Below are 18,847 nucleotides of genomic sequence, written 5' to 3'. Positions count from 1 at the left end.
AGGCATTTTTGAACAAGCGAGGGCTATCCCTAAAGTCATGAGGCAGTATTGTCCTGGTGTACCGTTGGGTAATAGTAGTTTCAGGATTAGTCTACTCAAAAGAAAATAAATTCTGAGAGTCGAGGTGCAAAGGGATACAAAAGAAAGCATTCTTATGATCTAACACTGTGAACTAATTGGTGTTTTCTGGTATTTGGTTAGTGTAGTATAAGGATTTGGCACTATAGGATGTAAGAGAATTATGACCTTGTTAATGGCTCCTAAGTCTTGAACTAGACCATATATATATATTTTTTTCTTTTTTCTTTTTTTTTTGAGATGGAGTCTCACTCTGTTGTCCAGGTTGGAGTGTGTGGCACAATCTCAACTCACTGCAATCTCTGCCTCCCGGGTTCAAGCGATTCTCCTGCCTCAGCCTCCCCAGGTAGCTGGGATCACAGGCAGGTGCCACCACGTTTTTAAAGCATGGCCTCCTGTCCTTCCTGTCCAAAAACCAAATGAAAAATATGGTCTAGGCTGGGTGCTGTGGCCCACACCTGTAATTCCAGCATTTTGGGAGGCCGAGGTAGGTAGATCACCTGAGGTCAGGAGTTTGAGACCAGCCTGGCCAACATGGCAAAACCCCATCTCTACTAAAAATACAAAAATTAGCCGGGCATGGTGGCGGGCGCCTGTAATTCCAGCTACTCTGGAGGCTGAGACAGGAGAATTGCTTGAACTGGGAGGCAGAGGTTGCGGTGAGCCGAGATTCCACCACTGAGCCGAGATTCCACCACTGCACTCTAGCCTGGGTGACAGAGTGAGACTATGTCTGGGAAGTTGGGGGGAGAGAATTAACAAACTAGAGACACAAAGGAAGAAAAATACACAAGACAGGGTAAGAGGGAGGAAGGGTACAGGGAGATCTAACATACATATAGCAGTTTGAAGTCCCAGGAAAGGAGGAAAAAATGGGGAGAAGCAATGTTTGAACATAGAATATCTGAGAAACTCCCCAGACTGATCAAAGACATCCAGTCACAGATTGAAGAAACTAGGAGCCCTTGAATAAATAAATAGAAAGCCACACCTAGCAACTCAGCTGTCAGTCTAATTGAACTTAATAGGCCCTTTCTTCTCTGGCTGCCTGTAAATCACCAATTTTTCAAATGCTGTTAGAACCAGCTGTACCGTCCTGCTGGGTCCTTCATTCCTGAGTTGAATGTGATCTTTGACCCTGTATTTATTTTATACTTGCAAGAGTCATGTTTTTAAACTTTTTGAAAACTATACTTTGAATATACATGAAACATAGGATTCTTAAGACAATACTTTTTTTTCTTCTTGCAATAAATTTTCCATACTATGTTACTCTTTTCATTTTATTAAAAATTATTCTGGCCATTATCTATGAAATCTGCTCTCAACCTGCAGTTTGAAACATCCTGCCTTGGCAGACACGGCGGGGAGGTTCGTGGGGGAAGAATTGGATTGAAAAAAACAAAACACGAATATTTAGATTTCTTTGTTCAGCGGCCCCCCTCCAGGGATCAGATGACTGGCCCCCCTCGCTCCACACTGACTCCGGGATCAATCCGGACGGCCATTCGGAGAAGCCGAGGGCAGCTTAGTCGCGGCCGGTTCCCGTTCCCTCCAGGACGCGAGGGTCGCCTTGGGTGGGGAACCCGCGGCCGGGCGAGGACCTGTCCCGGTGTAGGACTTCCAGGTTTCGAAAGAATCTCGCTGCACTCCCGCCCAGAGTTCAGACCAAGCGAAAAGTTATTTGAGAGGCCTCGGGGGCGCGGGGTGAGGAGTCGGTGGCGAAGGCCTTGGTCGGGGCGCGGTGGGTATCTCCTGCAGTCCCCGCGTCGCTGGGAGGAGCGAGGGAGCGAACGGGAAGGGGTCTGGCTGGCCTTTGCTCGGCCCTCCCCAGCGCCCGGCCTTGAACCCGCCCTCAGCTGCTGCCTGGGCGGGTCCGGGGGTTCCGCACCCGACCCAAAGGTGCGGGCGCGCGAGCACAAGCCATGGCTGCGCTGGGCTGCGCGAGGCTGAGGTGGGCGCTGCGAGGGGCCGGTCGTGGCCTCTGCCCCCACGGGACCAGAGCCAAGGCCGCGATTCCTACCGCCCTCCCCTCGGATAAGGCCACCGAGGCTCCCGGAGCCGGGCGTGGTATCCGGCGGCGGCAACGGAGCTTAGAGGAGATTCCACGTCTAGGGCAGCTGCGCTTCTTCTTTCAGCTGTTCGTTCAAGGCTATGCCCTGCAGCTGCACCAGTTACAGGTAACCCGCGGGGGCATCGCGTACTGGGGATGGGGGTGGGCACCGGAACAGAGAGGCTAGAGGTGAGGAGACATTGGACAAAAAGTGAAGACTGCAGGAACTCAGCTGGGGACCCACTGAGGCTATGGTCATAAACTGGAAATCTGTAGGGAGAATGTGCAAAGTACAGACACAGCCCTTTGAGCTGAGATAAACAGGACGATGAGGGGTGTAAATCAGGGCGGCACCAGCAAGGAGGGGATCTGGACGCTGGACTTAAAGCGAGCAGAGGCTGAGGAGGGAGCTGTCTTGGGAAGACAGTGGCAAAGGCAAGTGTGTAAGCTAACAGATATTATGGAATCACTAATTCTGTTATGATACTGGCTACCACAGACTTCTTCCAAAGGAAATAACTTCAGGAGGATTATAGAAGCCTCTTGGTTATTTGCAAGGTAAATTTCCTCGTAGGGGAAACCACAATGCTGCTTCTCAGATGGTGGAAGCAAACTCACAGACAGAAAGGAAAAGGTACTTTTTGTTATTAAGAAATCAGTCTGGCCGGGCGCGGTGGCTCAAGCCTGTAATCCCAGCACTTTGGGAGGCCGAGACGGGCGGATCACGAGGTCAGGAGATCGAGACCATCCTGGCTAACACAGTGAAACCCCGTCTCTACTAAAAATACAAAAACTAGCTGGGCGAGGTGGCGGGCGCCTGTAGTCCCAGCTCCTCGGGAGGCTGAGGCAGGAGAATGGCGTAAACCCGGGAGGCGGAGCTTGCAGTGAGCTGAGATCTGGCCACTGCACTCCAGTCCGGGCAACAGAGCGAGACTCCGCCTCAAAACAAACAAACAAACAAACAAAAGAAATCAGTCTGAGGCCAGGTGCAGTGGCTTATACCTGTAATCCCAGCACCTTGGGAGGCTGAAGTGGGCAGATCACCTGAAGTCAGGAGTTTGAGACCAGCCTGGTCAACATGGTGAAACCCTGTCTCTACTAAAAATGCAAACATTAGCTGGGCATGGTGGCACATGCTGGTGATCCCAGCTACTAGGGAAGCAGAGGCAGGAGAATTGCTTGAACCTGGGAGGCGAAGGTTGATCGTGCCACTGTACTCCAGCCTGGGCAACAAAGCGAGACTCTGTCTCACAAAATAAATAAATTAATTAATTAAATTTAAAAGAAATCAGTTTGTGTTCAGGTCAGTGGTGTTGGAGGAGAAAACCAATGTCTAATAAGAAAGTTTTATCCAGCAGAATACAGAAATGAGGCAGGGATGAACAGCTCACTGCTCACTGACAGAGACTGGAAAACCCAACACTGACCAGTGCTGGAGAGGATTTAGGAAATGAACCAAAGGGGTTCATGTGGGATCTGTCTTCCTAATGACTAGCAACAAATGTAAATGCACCTACCATGTTCCAGGCATGGTTCCAAGTGCTGGGATTCAGTGAGATGAGGCTTCTGCCCTCATGGGGCTTATATGCTCCTCTGAAGAAGATGGAGGACAAAGAGATAAAGTAATAAAAAGTTAACTTCACAGAGAGAACTCTGGGAGGAGAAGCTGTTCTAAGGTTGGGGAAGAGGGAGGGGGCTTCGATTCACGGGGTGCCTTCACAAGGACACTTGGTTGTCAGGGACTGATAGGAGCAGGCTGGTCCTGGGCTGGTATAGTCAACCACCTACTGGTCATGTGTCTGTGCTGGAAAGGAGTCAAAATGAGGAGGAGCTGTGGGGACTGGGGACAGAACAGGCCTTTGAGGACAGCCTTGAAGATCAAGATAAGGGCCCTGGTTCCTCTGAGGGGCCATGGTGAGCTCTTGAGCAGGCATAGAGTGAAGATGGCCTGCATGGAACACTGGCCAGGCTGTGGTATGTGTAGTAGGAGAGGTGCAGAGGGTCTAAGGTGATGAAGGCTCAGGCATGGCAGGATCCAGGATGGAAAGGCAGATCTGAGCCACACTCCAGAGAAAGCTGGACTGGAGGTTGAGGATGAGGGAGAAGATGACCCTGAGGGCAACAAAGGGCAAAATGGACTACAACTAGGGCTGCATCCTCTGCAGTGTCCTGGTGGCTGCTGTCTCTCTTGCAGTCTTCCCTGTTGGGCTCATGTTGTGAGACTTGGGAGTGTGAAAATAAGTAATTCAAAATCTAAGCTGTTGGAACTTTAAAATATTTTGAGCCTTAAGGGAATGTGATTATGTGATTATGGGACTCAAGTCACATAAGCAGGCTGCTGTAACCTAAGCAGCTGTAACCTTTGTTTCTCTGATTATAGATTAACTTTCTTCTTTACCTCTGGTTTTGAGAATGTTGTAAATGTCTACAGGGGGTCAAGGAAGATGCCTTCCCCCTTCACTGTTGAACTTCATTGTAGATTAACTTCCTTTTATCTTTCTCATGCAAAGATTTCATGCCTATCACATTGCCTTAAGATGAAATGTTAACTATACTATTTTATTTATTTTTTTTTTTTGAGACGGAGTCTTGCTCTGTCGCCTGGGCTGGAGTGCAGTGGCCGGATCTCAGCTCACTGCAAGCTCCGCCTCCTGGGTTCACGCCATTCTCCTGCCTCAGCCTCCCGAGTAGCTGGGACTACAGGCGCCCGCCACCTCGCCCGGCTAGATTTTTGTATTTTTTAGTAGAGACGGGGTTTCACCGTGTTAGCCAGGATGGTCTCGATCTCCTGACCTCGTGATCCACCCGTCTCGGCCTCCCAAAGTGCTGGGATTACAGGCTTGAGCCACCGCACCCGGCCTTCTATACTATTTTAAATTGGAAAGGAAATGAAAATGAGACACATGGAAAAGAAAACAAATGATAACTAATTAAATTGTAACTCATAAACCAGCCTTGTATAGAAAGTGTTATAACCCTATGAAACTTTGTTTCCTGCCTATATAAGCAAGGACTTAACGTTTAACTTTGGAGCACTGATCCCATTTTTCTGGAGTGTGTGTTTCCCAAATGGCTGAGATACTCAACTTTTCACTTGAATAAAATGTTTAAAACTGGATTCTGATTCTTTTGATTATTTCAATTTGACAGGGGGCAGGTCAGAAAATACTGAGAGATGGTTTTGAAATCACTTGTGGACCCAGATCCTTTAAGCCAGTGGTCCCCAATCTTTTTGGCACCAGTTTTGTGGAAGACAATTTTTCCATGGACTGCAGTGGCGGGGCTGGTTTTGGGATGAGTCAAGTGCATTACATTTATTGTGTACTTTATTTCTATTATTGTTACATTGTAATATATAACAAAATAATTATACAACTCACTATAATGTGGACTCAGTGGGAGCCCTGAGCTTGTTTGCCTGCAACCAGACCATCCCATCTGGGGGTGATGGGAGAGAGTGACAGATCAGGCGTTAGATTCTCATAAGGAGTGTGCAACCTAGATCCCTCACATATGTAGCTCCTATGAGAATCTAATGCCAGCACTGATCTGACAGGAGGCGGAGCTCAGGTGGTAATATGAATGATGGGGAGTGGCTGTAAATACGGATGAAGCTTTGCTCACTCACCTGCTGCTTACCTCCTGCTGTGAGGCCTGTTTCCTAACAGGTCACAGACTAGTGCTGTTCTGTGGCCCAGGGGTTGGACACCCCTGCTTTAAGCCAAGAAAACAGACTCTTGTTAACTTCTTCTGCTTGATTTAACCTTTAGAAATGGGAGAGGCCCAGTAAATGCCTCAAGGGTGAGAACTAAGGATTTCTCAGGGGCAGACTTGCTTAGGATGATGTCTAGAGCAGTAACTACCAAAGAAATTCTAGATGGCTTTAGAAGGAGGAAGAGGAAAGCAGGGGAAAAGTCAGGATGTATGGCTTTTTAAAGGAGAGTCCAGGGCTGGGATATAGCAGAGCCCCCTGGTTTCAGTCCTTGTATCCCAAACATCTTGGGGCACACGAACCTGGGCCATCCCATGGGAAATACATTAGCCCTTCCCACTCTATGTGGCTAGTGTGCTTTAATAGAGAGAGGAGTGTTGTACATTTATAAAACTCAGTTAATAGCCCTTTAAAGAGGAGCTGCGACCGGAAGATGGCGGCGGCTGCAGAGTTGTTGCTGCTGGAGAAGTCCCTGGGACTGAGTAAGGGGAATAAATACAGTGCTCAGGGCGAGCGACAGATTCCAGTTCTTCAGACAAACAATGGTCCAAGTCTAACAGGATTGACTACTATAGCAGCTCATCTAGTCAAGCAAGCCAACAAAGAATATTTGCTGGGGAGTACTGCAGAAGAAAAAGCGATTGTTCAGGATTGGTTAGAGTACAGGGTCACTCAGATAGATGGACACTCCAGTAAAAATGATATCCACACACTGTTGAAGGATCTTAATTCATAAGGTAGACTTGAAGATAAAGTCTACCTTACAGGGTATAACTATACCTTAGCAGATATCCTATTGTACTATGGACTTCATCGCTTTATAGTTGACCTGACAGTTCAAGAAAAGGAGAAATACCTTAATGTGTCTCACTGGTTTTGTCACATTCAGCATTATCCAGGCATCAGGCAACATCTGTCTAGTGTTGTCTTCATCAAGAACAGGCTATATACTGATTCCCACTAGAAGCTGTCCATGCCATACAGAAGATCTATTAAAAATGTTTTAAATGGAAAATGTACTCTGGGCCACAGGACTAATGTAAATTAATATACAGTCATTCATTATTTGTTGAAGTTGATAGAATTTTTGAAGTGTAAACTTGTGTCTGAATGTTTTATTTGTTCTTTAGTTGAAGTTTTGCAATTTTTATGTCAAAATTCAATTGCTCAAACAAGTTGAGATTGCCGGGCGCGGTGGCTCAAGCCTGTAATCCCAGCACTTTGGGAGGCCGAGACGGGCGGATCACGAGGTCAGGAGATCGAGACCATCCTGGCTAACACGGTGAAACCCCGTCTCTACTAAAAATACAAAAAACTAGCCGGGCGAGGTGGCGGGCTCCTGTAGTCCCAGCTACTCCGGAGGCTGAGGCAGGAGAATGGTGTAAAACCCGGGAGGCGGAGCTTACAGTGAGCTGAGATCCGGCCACTGCACTCCAGCCCGGGCGAAAGAGCAAGACTCCGTCTCAAAAAAAAAAAAAAAACAAAAAACAACAAAAAAAAAACAAGTTGAGATCAAGTTATAAATTAACTTTGTTTTTAATAGATGACATTTATTTCAATAAAAGTTGCAAATCAGGGGCTTAATCTTAAAAAAATTGGTGGTCCTTTCAATGGTTGACATATTTGGCTATTTATTAATCTCTCTTTCATATTCTAAAATTCATTTTCCCCTTATGGATATTTATGGTAGTTTGTTAAGAACTGTGATAAATTGTGCCAAGGAAACAGGGAAGACAGATGGATTTGTTCTAAATATTTATGTGAGCTAGTAAATGTGGTTGAAAAAAAAATAGCCCTTTAAAATTAGAGAATGTGTTTCAGTTACTCACTTGGTATCAGTTAGAATTTGTTAGATTGCCACTCAAAGTGGCTTAAACTATAAAGCAGCTTTATTGGCTCATAGAACTGAAAACTCCAATAGTTGAGTATCCTTCAGGTGTGTTTGTTCTAGAGATTCAGGAAGTCATCAAAGCTACAGCTTCAGCTGGGTGTGATGGCACAGTCCTACAGTCCCCCAGCTACTTGGGAGACTGAGGCAGAAGGATCCCTTGAATTCAGGAGTTTGAGACCAGACTGAGCAACATAGCAAGACCCTATCTCTAAATTTAAAAAATGACATCTCTGTTTTTCTGTGGTTCCCTTGGTTCAGCTGTCTTGCAGGAGTTGGTTGACTGGCTTGGCCTGGGTTAATTGCCTATCCATGAACCCATCATAGTGGCCAGGGGGAGATAGACATACCCTAATTAGCTTACCTCTGTGCAGGTTCACCCTCAAGCTGGGATTGGGGTCCCTCCCACCCAAACAAGGTATCTGCCACACAAAGGGGAGGATGGGAATGGACGTAGGAACAGCCAACCACAATGTCCCTTGCGCCCTCAGTTGTCAAAAACTGCATTAGCACACACAAAAAAGTAATAAAAATAAGCTTTGAGAAGCATTGTAGCACTTGAGTGAGGTAGGAATTAGGACATGTAAAAGTCATACTATGTAAATGCCAGTGCCTTTCTCTTTCCTGATAAAAATTATGTTGAACGCTGGAAAAATGAAATGTAAACATATGTTACATTTATATCAAATTAATATCTTTCAAACATATTGATCCTGAGAATTATGAGATATCTATTATGTAGCTCTTATTATGGACTGCCTGGCTTTGTGACCCTTCCTGTGCCCCCCAGTGCCCAGGAGATTAATGATTTAATCTCCTCCAGGTCCCCCAATGTCCTAAGCATATATGTGTCATTTTATGTTACCATGTTTCTCTTTCTTTTTTTTTTTCTTTATTTGAGACAAGGTTTCACTCTGTCACCTAGGCTGGAGTGCAGTGGTGCGATCATGGCTCACTGCAGTCTTGACCTCCCCAGCTCCAGCTGTCCTCCCACATCAGCCTTCCAAGTAGCTGGGACCACAGGCATGCACCACCATGCCTGGCTAATTTTTGTATTTTTGGTAGAGACAGGTTTTGCTATGCCCAGGCTGGTCTTGAACTCCTGATCTCAAGCAATTCACCCACTTTGGCCTCCCAAAGTGCTGGAATTATAGGCATAAATTACTGTGCCTGGCCATCATGTATCACGTTTCTTATCATCACTTGTTTATATGGCTTAGAGATTAGGCTGTGAAGCTGTGAGGCCTGGGCCTATGCCTTTCCTACCTTTTTCCCCCAAGTGCCAGGCAATGGTCTTAGGCATAGGGGAGGTGCTATGAGTGGTACTGAGCAGTGGATACATCTGATGGTAAACGTATCTGTGACACTCTTCTTCCTAGCTCCCTGATCTGGGTTGTTTGACATATTATAGAGTGAAGAAAAGACAATGAGGGAGGTGGGCAGATTGAACAAGCCTGACCCTTCAGTTCTCGGTGTTTGAGGTTTCAGAAACTAAATGTTGTCAACACATTCAGCATGGGCAGATGGTTGGGAACTGACCCACACTGGGCAAATCCAGAGAAACAAATGTGGACTGGAGTGCCTGCATGATTATTTAATGAGGAGGTGCTCTGGTTTGTGTTTCCTAAAGTTCATGTGTTGGAAGCTTGATCTCCAATGCAACAGTGTTGAGAGGTAAGACCTTTAAGAGGTGATTGGAATGATTCTGAATGATTAGTTATCATGAGAGTGGTTACTGATAAAAGATTATTTTAACCCCTCCCTCCCCACCTCACACACATGCCCTCTTACCCCTCTGCTTTCTGCCATTGGATGACGTTGCAAGAAGGTCCTAACCAGATACAGTCCCCTCAACCTTGGACTTTCCAGCCTCCAGAACTGTAAGAAATAAATTGCTGTTCTTTATAAATTACCCAGCTTCAGATATTCTGTTATATCAATACAAAACGAACTAAGATAGGAAGTCAAGCCTCCCAGGAATCATAATACTCCATTGCACTAGAACCCTCTGTTGTAGTTATCTATTGCTGCATAACAAACTATCCCAAATCGTGGTGGCTTAAAACAACAAATATTTTGTTATAGTCATAATTTTGTGTGTCAGGAATGTGGGCAGGGCACAGTGGAAATGACTTATCTCTGCTTCATGATGGAGCGGGCCTTCAGCTCAAATGGGCAAAAATGGAGAGGAGTGCTCAAGTGAGGCCATATATCTGGGCCTTGAGTCTGGCTTTTAGCTGGCAGGTCACCTCTTCTGGGGCCAGAATGGCCAAGATGACTTTTCTAGTTGCATGTTTGGTGCCTGGCCTGGTTTGGCCAGAACAGCTGGTTATCTCTCTCTTCATATGACTGACTTGAGCTTCCTTACAGCATGGTGGTCTTAGAACACTTGGACTTCTTGCATGCACTGGCTTTCCCCAGAGTGAATGTTCCAAGAGACAGAAAATAATAGTTGCAGTTTCTTAAGGCCTGGTCCTGAAAATCAACACAGTATCATTTCCACTGTATTCCACTCATCAAAGCAGTTACAGAGCCCACTGAGATCCTGGAGACATGGACTTCACCTCTTAAGGGGAGGCATGTGAAGGAATCTGTAGCTGTCTTTAATCCTCTACACCTTTTCGTCAGATTCAGTTACCTAGGGAGAGAAATTATTAACTACATTACTGAACCGCTTGGAAGGACCCAGAATGAAAGGAGTAGAATTGTATGGAAGAAAATTCCATCTGGGCCTTGGAGAAACCCTTTTGAATGTACTTCTCTGGTGACTCTCCATTAGGTTAATTATCTCTCTCCCTTGGACTATGAGTGATAAATGCTGCCAAATTCTTCCTATTTGGCTTCCTTCTTCTGGATTTTGTAAAAACCACTCCCATTCGGTTAACACATTCCTTCTTCAGTTTGACAAAAACCTTTTATTAGATAGATTTCTTCCTTAGCACTCATGTTACCATCAGGCCTTCCAGAGATTATTGTCCGTTTACCTTGACTGGACTTGAGTGTTTTTCAGGGTCATCTGGTAGACATCTATGAAGTTGTCCTTGAGGCTGTAGCAGTACAGGGAACATGGCCCAAAAGCCTCAGGGATGGGAATATGAAACTAGGTATTGGCCGGGTGCGGTGGCTCAAGCCTGTAATTCCAGCACTTTGGGAGGCCAAGATGGGCGGATCACGAGGTCAGGAGATCGAGACCATCCTGGCTAACACGGTGAAACCCTGTCTCTACTAAAAATACAAAAAATTAGCCGGGCGAGGTGGCGGGCGCCTGTAGTCCCAGCTACTCGGGAGGCTGAGGCAGGAGAATGGCGAGAACCCGGGAGGCGGAGCTTGCAGTGAGCTGAGATCCAGCCACTGCACTCCAACCTAGGCGACAGAGCGAGACTCCGTCTCAGAAAAAAAAAAAAGAAACTAGGTATTAAGGCGAAATATGTGTGAGTTATGCCAGTTTTGCAATTACATTGCCAGAATGAATCATAGCAATTTAGCATTTGCACTTACAGACAAACTGCTGTGGGCAAAGAGACATGAAGGAATATTCAAGGCAGCCTTATATGTGGTCAGGAAAGATTAGAATGATTTAAATGTCCCATAGTAGGGGACTAATTAAATTATGGTACATCCATATGATGAAATTTCATGCAGCCTTTAAAAAGGTTAGGGACAGATCTATTAATATTTATTGCTTGCTAAGAGATGGAAAGAATGTGTTGAAAGAGAAAAACTTTAGCTGAATTAAGTTTAGCAGAGTTTAACTGAGCAAAGAACGATTCACAAATCAGACAGTGTCCCGAGCCAGAGTAGGCGCAGAGACTCCAGTGCAGCCACGTAGTGGAAGAAGATTTATGAACAGAAAAAGGAAAATGACATACAAAAAAATGGAAGTGAGGTACAGAAACAGCCGGATTGATTGTAGCTTGGCATTTACCTAATATGAACACGGTTTGAACAGTTGGCCATCTCTGATTGCCCAAAACTTGGTGATTGGCACAAGAGTAGGCTACAGTCTGTATACAACTCCATTTACATTATAGGTCGTAATGTGCTGAGAAACCTTCAGGCCAAACTTAATATATAAGGAGGCAGTGTTATGCTAAACTTGAACTTGATTTAACAATTCCCCACTTTTGGTCATCTCAGTTTTAGAGGATGACCAAGAATTTACTCACTGATGTCACTATCACCATTGTAAATGTATTTATTTGGTCTTGGAACCCATTGGGAAATAGCAGAGCAGTGGGTTTTGTAAGACGGGAGCAAGGACTTCAGGTTATTTTTTTGTAAAGGTTAGGGTAGAGGGTACCTCTTTATGCTGGGATGTCCTGTTTACAGAAGAAAAACAAAACCTAGTCTGTTCTAGGATCTATTTGTTTCCTTAAAATTTTAGTTTGATTATGTCACATTTAGCATAAGTGACTCTATCTTGGTTTGGTGTGGTCTGTTGGAGGCTAGTGCATGAGCTCAGTCCAAAACAATGCTCTCCCATAATTTGTTTACAATTTCTCCTCTTTTGGTCAGTTTTTTACTTAGGTAAGAGTATGAGCAAAACTTAGGACCTTAGCACTGCTCTCAGTTACCACCATTTTGTGTTTCTGGTCTCAGCACGTCATTCATAGGTTATGGTGACTTTCATGGTCACATATTTCTTTTAGCTGTTTTCATTCCAGTTGAAGAGAGACCATTTGACATTCTAAAAATGGCTGCATGCAAACATTTAAAACTTTTGACAGAATACATTGCACCAGGGAGACTACTGTTACGACTATCAAGAGGATAATACCTAGAGTTTGGAGTATGCTCCTTAGCCAGGTTCCCCATAAACCAAACCAACTAAAATCAAATAGACTGAAGAATCAGCTAGATAAAAATTCTACTTGCTTTGACTAAGCAGTCTCTTTGTTAATCCCCTACGACTGAATCTCTAAAATACCAGATGTGATGGAAGTGCCAGCAGCTGCATAGATACCTCCCTGTTTAGCCAGTAGGTAATCTAGAGCAAGTTTATTATTTAGCATAACTTTCAGAAGAGAATTTAAAGTCTGTTGTGTAACCATATCCTTTACAGTAGGATCTGCTAGAGAGTCTATCATGAGGGATAAATTTCTTTCTTTCTTTTTCTTTCTTTTTTTTTTTTTTTTGAGATGGAGTCTCGCTCTGTCACCCAGGCTGGAGTGTAGTAGTGCCATCTCGGCTCACTGCAGCCTCCACCTCCCAGGTTCAAGTGATTGTCCTGCCTCAGCCTCCTGAGTAGTTGGGATTACAGGCATGTGCCACCATGCCTGGTTAAGTTTTGTATTTTTAGTAGAGATGGGGTTTCACCATGTTGTCCAGGCTGGTCTTGAACACCTGACTTCAAGTGATCCACCCGCCTCAGCCTCCCAAAGTGCTGGGATTATAGGCATGAGCCACTGCACCCAGCTGAGGGATAAATTTCCAATCATTGCCTCATTTACTCCAAACCATGGAAAAAAGGACCTAACACATGATACCCTTTGAGAAGAGTGAAGACCTGCAAATGATCTTTTAATCCATGATGTAGGTTAAGAGGAGTGGACCAGTGTTCTGTTTCTGACTGACTATGAGGCAACGTATGTGTCATTAAAATTTCTCACCTACATTGGGCCTTTGTCTTGCATCTATTAAGGCATAAGGTTATCCATGTAATAAGGCTGGCTGCAAAATCTTTCACAAATAAAAGTACACTCCATGAGTGCACACAACAGATCCCCTTTTCACTTCTACTGTTCATAGAGGCATAAGCAAAGAAAAAAAATTGGAAGATAAGAGTCTCGTGATAGTAAAGAAGTCTTGATCTGTGATCTTGGGAAAAAGCTGTCTACATCAAGGATACCGTCGTCTTCTGGGGAGAAACTTCCCTGGTTAGCTTTACTTTAAGGTTTCTAATGGGTTTACAGTTCCGAGTATGTGGAGGGACCTTTCTGAGTTATGAGATTATGAACCAAGATTCAAGGTCTGAAAGTCTTGATGCAGTGTGGATGGTAAGGGCAGTCTTTCTGTGACATTCCCAGAAGACCAACTCTTTGGGTTCTAGATTGTGAAAGGCTTGATGTCCTCAGTCAGTGAACCATGAAAAGCTTTCTTTACCTGGTGAAAATACAAGGTGGCATAATGAACTATTGTTATAACATCAGTCCTCTTGTGTGGGAAAGCTTTTATACAACCAGAAAACCTGCATTGAAAATGACAATAGAGGCCGGGCGCGGTGGCTCAAGCCTGTAATCCCAGCACTTTGGGAGGCCGAGACGGGCGGATCACGAGGTCAGGAGGTGAGACCATCCTGGCTAACACGGTGAAACCCCGTCTCTACTAAAAAAAATACAAAAAATTAGCCGGGCGAGATGGCGGGCGCCTGTAGTCCCAGCTACTCGGGAGGCTGAGGCGAGAGAATGGCGTAAACCTGGGAGGCGGAGCTTGCAGTGAGCTGAGATCCGGCCACTGCACTCCAGCCTGGGCGACAGAGCGAGACTCCGTCTCAAAAAAAAAAAAAAAAAGAAAATGACAATAGAATGAAAACCCTCTACAAATGTTTAAATGTCCCATCAGGTAGCGAAATGTACCTGAAATTTTGATTGTCTTCCCAGGGATATGGGTTTGACAAACCAAATGTTGGTCATAAACTATTTTAGCAATTTAGAAGTCACTACCCGCCCCCCCCACCACACACACACACACACACACACCACACACACACACACACGTGTATATATATTTAACTTGGATCATTTAATCTTTTTTTTTTTTGAGATGGAGTTTCACTATTGTTGCCCAGGCTGGAGTGCAATGGTATGATCTTGGCTCACCGCAACCTCCGCCTCCTGGGTTCAAGTGATTCTTCTGCCTCAGCCTCCCTAGTAGCTGGGAACAGGCATGTGCCAACACGCCTGGCTAGTTTTGTATTTTTAGTAGAGATGGGGTTTCTCCATGTTGGTCAGGTTGGTCTTGAACTCCCGACCTCAGGTGATCCGCCCACCTCGGCCTCCCAAAGTGCTGGGATTACAGGCGTGAGCCACCGCGCCCGGTCAATTTGGATCATTTTATCTTTTTCATGATGGGTTATGGAATGCAGAACTTTTAATAACAAAAGCTTTAAGGACTCAGGAAGGACAAGGTGGCTGTTTTGGTTCTCCGTGAGTCCATGCTTAACATCGGACTTATGTCCTCTTGAATACCAGTTGTTTCTCCAATTTAGGTGCATAGCACTAATAACTGGTAAGTTATCATAGGTAATTTGACTTAGACCATGGAGTTCATTCAAATTGTGTAGCTAAACAATTTCAGTACTGGATGATTTAGCATGAAAATCTGGCAAGGTTTTTTGTCTTTGTTTTTGTTTTTGTTTTTGGTATTTAATTAAATTTCGTTCTGCTTGAGTTAGCAGTTTTATAAACCAGTCAGTTTCTTCACTAAAGTTTCAAGAATTCTTACCCAGTCCAAATGATATGATTTTAAAGTATTATAACCTTTTAAAATAATTCAAGAGTGCTTCTCAGGGTTCTTTCTGTCCTTTCATGAACCTCCTTAAAGACATCATATTCTAGGATTTTGCGTGTTTGTGAAATTTTCATAAACTGCATCAGAATTAAGCAATTAACTGGGGAAATGACTTCAAATAGTCATAGTTAGTGACATAATTGACAAGGAAATTTGGTTATTTCTGTGGCCTACAATACTATAACATACATATTAGAATTTTAGAAATCTCATACAATTTTGGAACATATATTAATAACATTCATTAAAATATAACCTGAAGAAGGTTAAACATTATTTCTAATTTGACAATGCTTCCCATGTAACTTTGCATGTCAAATAATTCTGTTTACCTCTCTTTTGGAGGCTCCAGGGAACCTCTGTAACATTCCAAAGTTAAAAGTCAAAAATGACTTAATTTTGAAGCTGAAATCTGATTTTTGGGAAGCCTGTCAAATATGTCAAAGATTTAAAACACTTGACCAAAATAGGTAACCACAAAACAATAGTCATTCATTTAACCAAAGTGATAATTTAAAGATTCTTTCTGTTTGTTTGTTTGTTTGTTTTTTGAGACAGAGTCTCACTCTGTCACCCAGGCTGGAGTGTGATGGCACGATCTTGGCTCACTGCAACCTCCGCCTTCTGGGTTTAAGTGATTCTCCTGCCTCAGCCTCCTGAGTAGCTGGGACTACAGGCATGCACCACCATGCCCAGCTAACTTTTGTATTTTTAGTAAAGACGGGGTTTCATCATGTTGGCCAGACTGGTCTTGAACTCCTGACCTCAGGTGATCCAACCAGCTTGGCCTACCAAAGTGCTGGGATTAGAGGCAGGAACCATCCCACCTGGCCTGAAAGATTCTTAAAAACAAAAAACCTGTACTCTTTGATAAAGGAGACTCAGTTTTCCAAACAATCAAAAAAGACAGCATGAGACAGAATCTGTCTCTTCTTTTCTCTTTTTTCTTTTTGCAGTTTATGTAAAAAGTGAACAAAACTATTTTACGGTCTTATTAACACCACAGAAAATTTTATTCAAAAAAGAAAAATAAATTTTACTTTTGTATTAGTATATTATCATATTAAAACTAATTTTAATAAAACTTCATAAATACATGTATCAAATTTGTCATCTTTTAAACCACACAAGATTTCCATAAACCTTTTGTTTTACATTTTCCCCAAGTTTCTTTTTTTCTCTTTTTTTGGAGACAAATTCTCACTTTGTTACCCAGGCTGGAGTGCAGTTGCACGATCTCAGCCTCTGCAACTTCCACCTCCTGGGTTCAAGTAATTCTCGTGCCTCAGACTCCCAAGTAGCTGGGATTATAGGTGTGTGCCACCATGCCTGGCTAATTTTTTGTATTTTAGTAGAGACAGGGTTTTGCCATGTTGGCCAGGCTGTTGTAGGACTTTCCCCTTAGTTCAATTAAAATTGGGGCCCTTGCCACACAACTCTAAAGGAAAGATTAGGCTCGCGGACACATAGAAGAGTGAGAAAAATGGAATTTATTGGGTGAAAAGGAAAAAAATTCAGCAAAGCTAGAATTTTGCCTGTTAACAGGCCACCATCTCACAGATTGAATCCCCAGGTTACCACCCTGGAACAGGAGAGGACAGTCTCCTCCCCCTGCAAACAGCGTGAACCTCCCGAGGCTCCAGCCCAGTGCGTAGACCAGTCGGAGTTTCTCCAGGGACCTCTTTTGGCTTGGCTGTCTCATTCCCCACTCTAAAGAAGTACCTCTAACTGCCATTAGAATAAGGATTGGGATAAGGATGAAGATTGATCTTAACTGCTTCCTGCTGACAGGGGGCACTGTTTTGGGAAAATGGCAGTCATATCTCCCTCAGAGGCCTAAGGGTCCCTGGCAAAATGGGCCACTGTCCGAGGCTCTGGTTGCATGACCATTTGGAGTTTGATGGCCTGAAGATGAGAAGAGACAAACCAGGATATTAGAAAACATGTATCAGCCGGGCGCGGTGGCTCAAGCCTGTAATCCCAGCACTTTGGGAGGCTGAGACGGGCGGATCACGAGGTCAGGAGATCGAGACCATCCTGGCGAACACGGTGAAACCCCGTCTCTACTAAAAATACAAAAACTAGCCGGGCGAGGCAGCGGGCGCCTGTAGTCCCAGCTACTCGGGAGGCTGAGGCAGGAGAATGGCGTAAACCCGGGAGGCGGAGCTTGCAGTGAGCTGAGATCCGGCCACTGCACTCCAGCCTGGGCGACAGAGCGAGACTCTGTCTCAAACAAACAAACAAACAAACAAAAAACAAATGGGTCAAAGAAAAAAGAAGGCACTTTTTCAAAGGGGTCCCAGGGGTTCAGGATGCAGCACTTGAAAGGGTGCAGACTGAAGATGAATGGCTACTTATCTAGAAAGAGAGGAGCAGGCGTCCCTGGTTCCCTTCTCTTCCTGCCAAATATCTGGGGTGCATAAAGGAGAGAAGGAAGAGCATTATCTTTCCCTCTTCCGTCCTTGCATCCCCAAATCCCGACAACTGTGACAGGGTGCCACCCATGGGTGTCAAAGCGGCCTGCACCCATGAAGCAGGGAGTGCCTAGAGAATAGGAATTATCCATTCTCACCTATGTCTCTATTCCCACTAGTATCAGTAGCCTTGGAGTTCCCTAGACCTCATTTATGCCACAGATGCTAGCATGACCTTTATCTATGAAATGAGAGGCTTGGCCTAATCAGCAGGAATTAGTCATGCTCATCTGTGCTGTGCCTTTTAACCTCTGTTATCGTCTGCCTCTGGATCCCTTAGATCCAGTTTTCTTTCCTAGGGCTTTGACCCGAAGCTTGGAATTGAGTTTGGGACAAAATTGTGTCTCAGGGGGTGTTGCATGGACTCCTTATCATAAGCCAAATGCTAAGGTGAAACTGTGGAATTGAGTCCTCCTCCAACAAGGGAGAGGAAAGAATGGCTTGTGACACACCCAGATGACTGGTGGCTATAGTTACGCTTGCTAAGACTTGGGTGCATGGTGCTTGGTTTTGGTTAGCTCCCTTGGTCTTACTTTCCCAAAAAGAAAACCTCTGAGTGATGGACATCCTGCTTATTTCCATCACCTGGTGGGATTTGGAGGATAATTGCTCAGAACTAGAATATTGACCCAGATTTTTACATTATCCATCCCCTTTTTCTTTCTGAGCTGCAGCCAAAGATTGCTGGTTGGTTCACAGGAGCAGGCAGGGTTAGTCTAAAATGTAGGCAAAACTTAAGAACAACGAATGAGTTTAGAATTTAATTACAAATGTATGGTAAGTTTTGAAACATAATTTCTCTCTCTCCAGTCCTCATTTTTGTTAAAATAAATCATAATAGGACTGAGTTGTTTGCAAAGCAGATGTTAGTCTTATACTTGACCTGATTATTTGCGTAAAGTACAGCAAGAATAATTATTTCTACGTAGGCCTTTTAGATTGGTTCTGATGGAACTCTGTTCCACAAGGAAGCTCAGATAAGACCTTTTAAAGCTGAGCCCAGCCATGGGTTTGTATCCTCAAATACCTGTGAGTTGGGTGATCCTCTCCTTTAACATCCCAAGATAAACTCGGAGCTCCTGGGCCTGTTAGAGAGTGACATTCTTTACTGACCACAGGTCAGGAAGCCTGTA

The 18,847-nt window shown here is 44.5% G+C and overlaps 1 protein-coding gene and 1 pseudogene across 1 annotated transcript in view; both read left to right on the top strand.

Annotated features, from left to right (window-relative positions):
* The first annotated feature begins 1,316 nt into the window (after window positions 1-1,316).
* Window positions 1,317-18,847, top strand: part of LOC117094510 (sterol 26-hydroxylase, mitochondrial) — a 38,777-nt gene continuing 21,246 nt past the window's right edge. Inside the window, exon 1 of the mRNA XM_033230203.1 lies at window positions 1,317-2,258. Coding sequence (XP_033086094.1) covers window positions 2,004-2,258 — 255 coding nt within the window. The 5' untranslated portion in view covers window positions 1,317-2,003. The remainder of the gene's footprint in view (window positions 2,259-18,847) is intronic.
* LOC117094512 lies at window positions 6,224-6,943 on the top strand (annotated as a pseudogene).

This window comes from Trachypithecus francoisi, unplaced genomic scaffold (assembly GCF_009764315.1).
Source record: "Trachypithecus francoisi isolate TF-2019V2 unplaced genomic scaffold, Tfra_2.0 Lachesis_group13, whole genome shotgun sequence".
Classification (NCBI taxonomy): Eukaryota; Metazoa; Chordata; class Mammalia; order Primates; family Cercopithecidae; genus Trachypithecus; species Trachypithecus francoisi.
The sequence above is the reverse complement of the archived record's forward strand: the minus strand, read 5'-3'. Positions and strand labels throughout refer to the sequence as shown.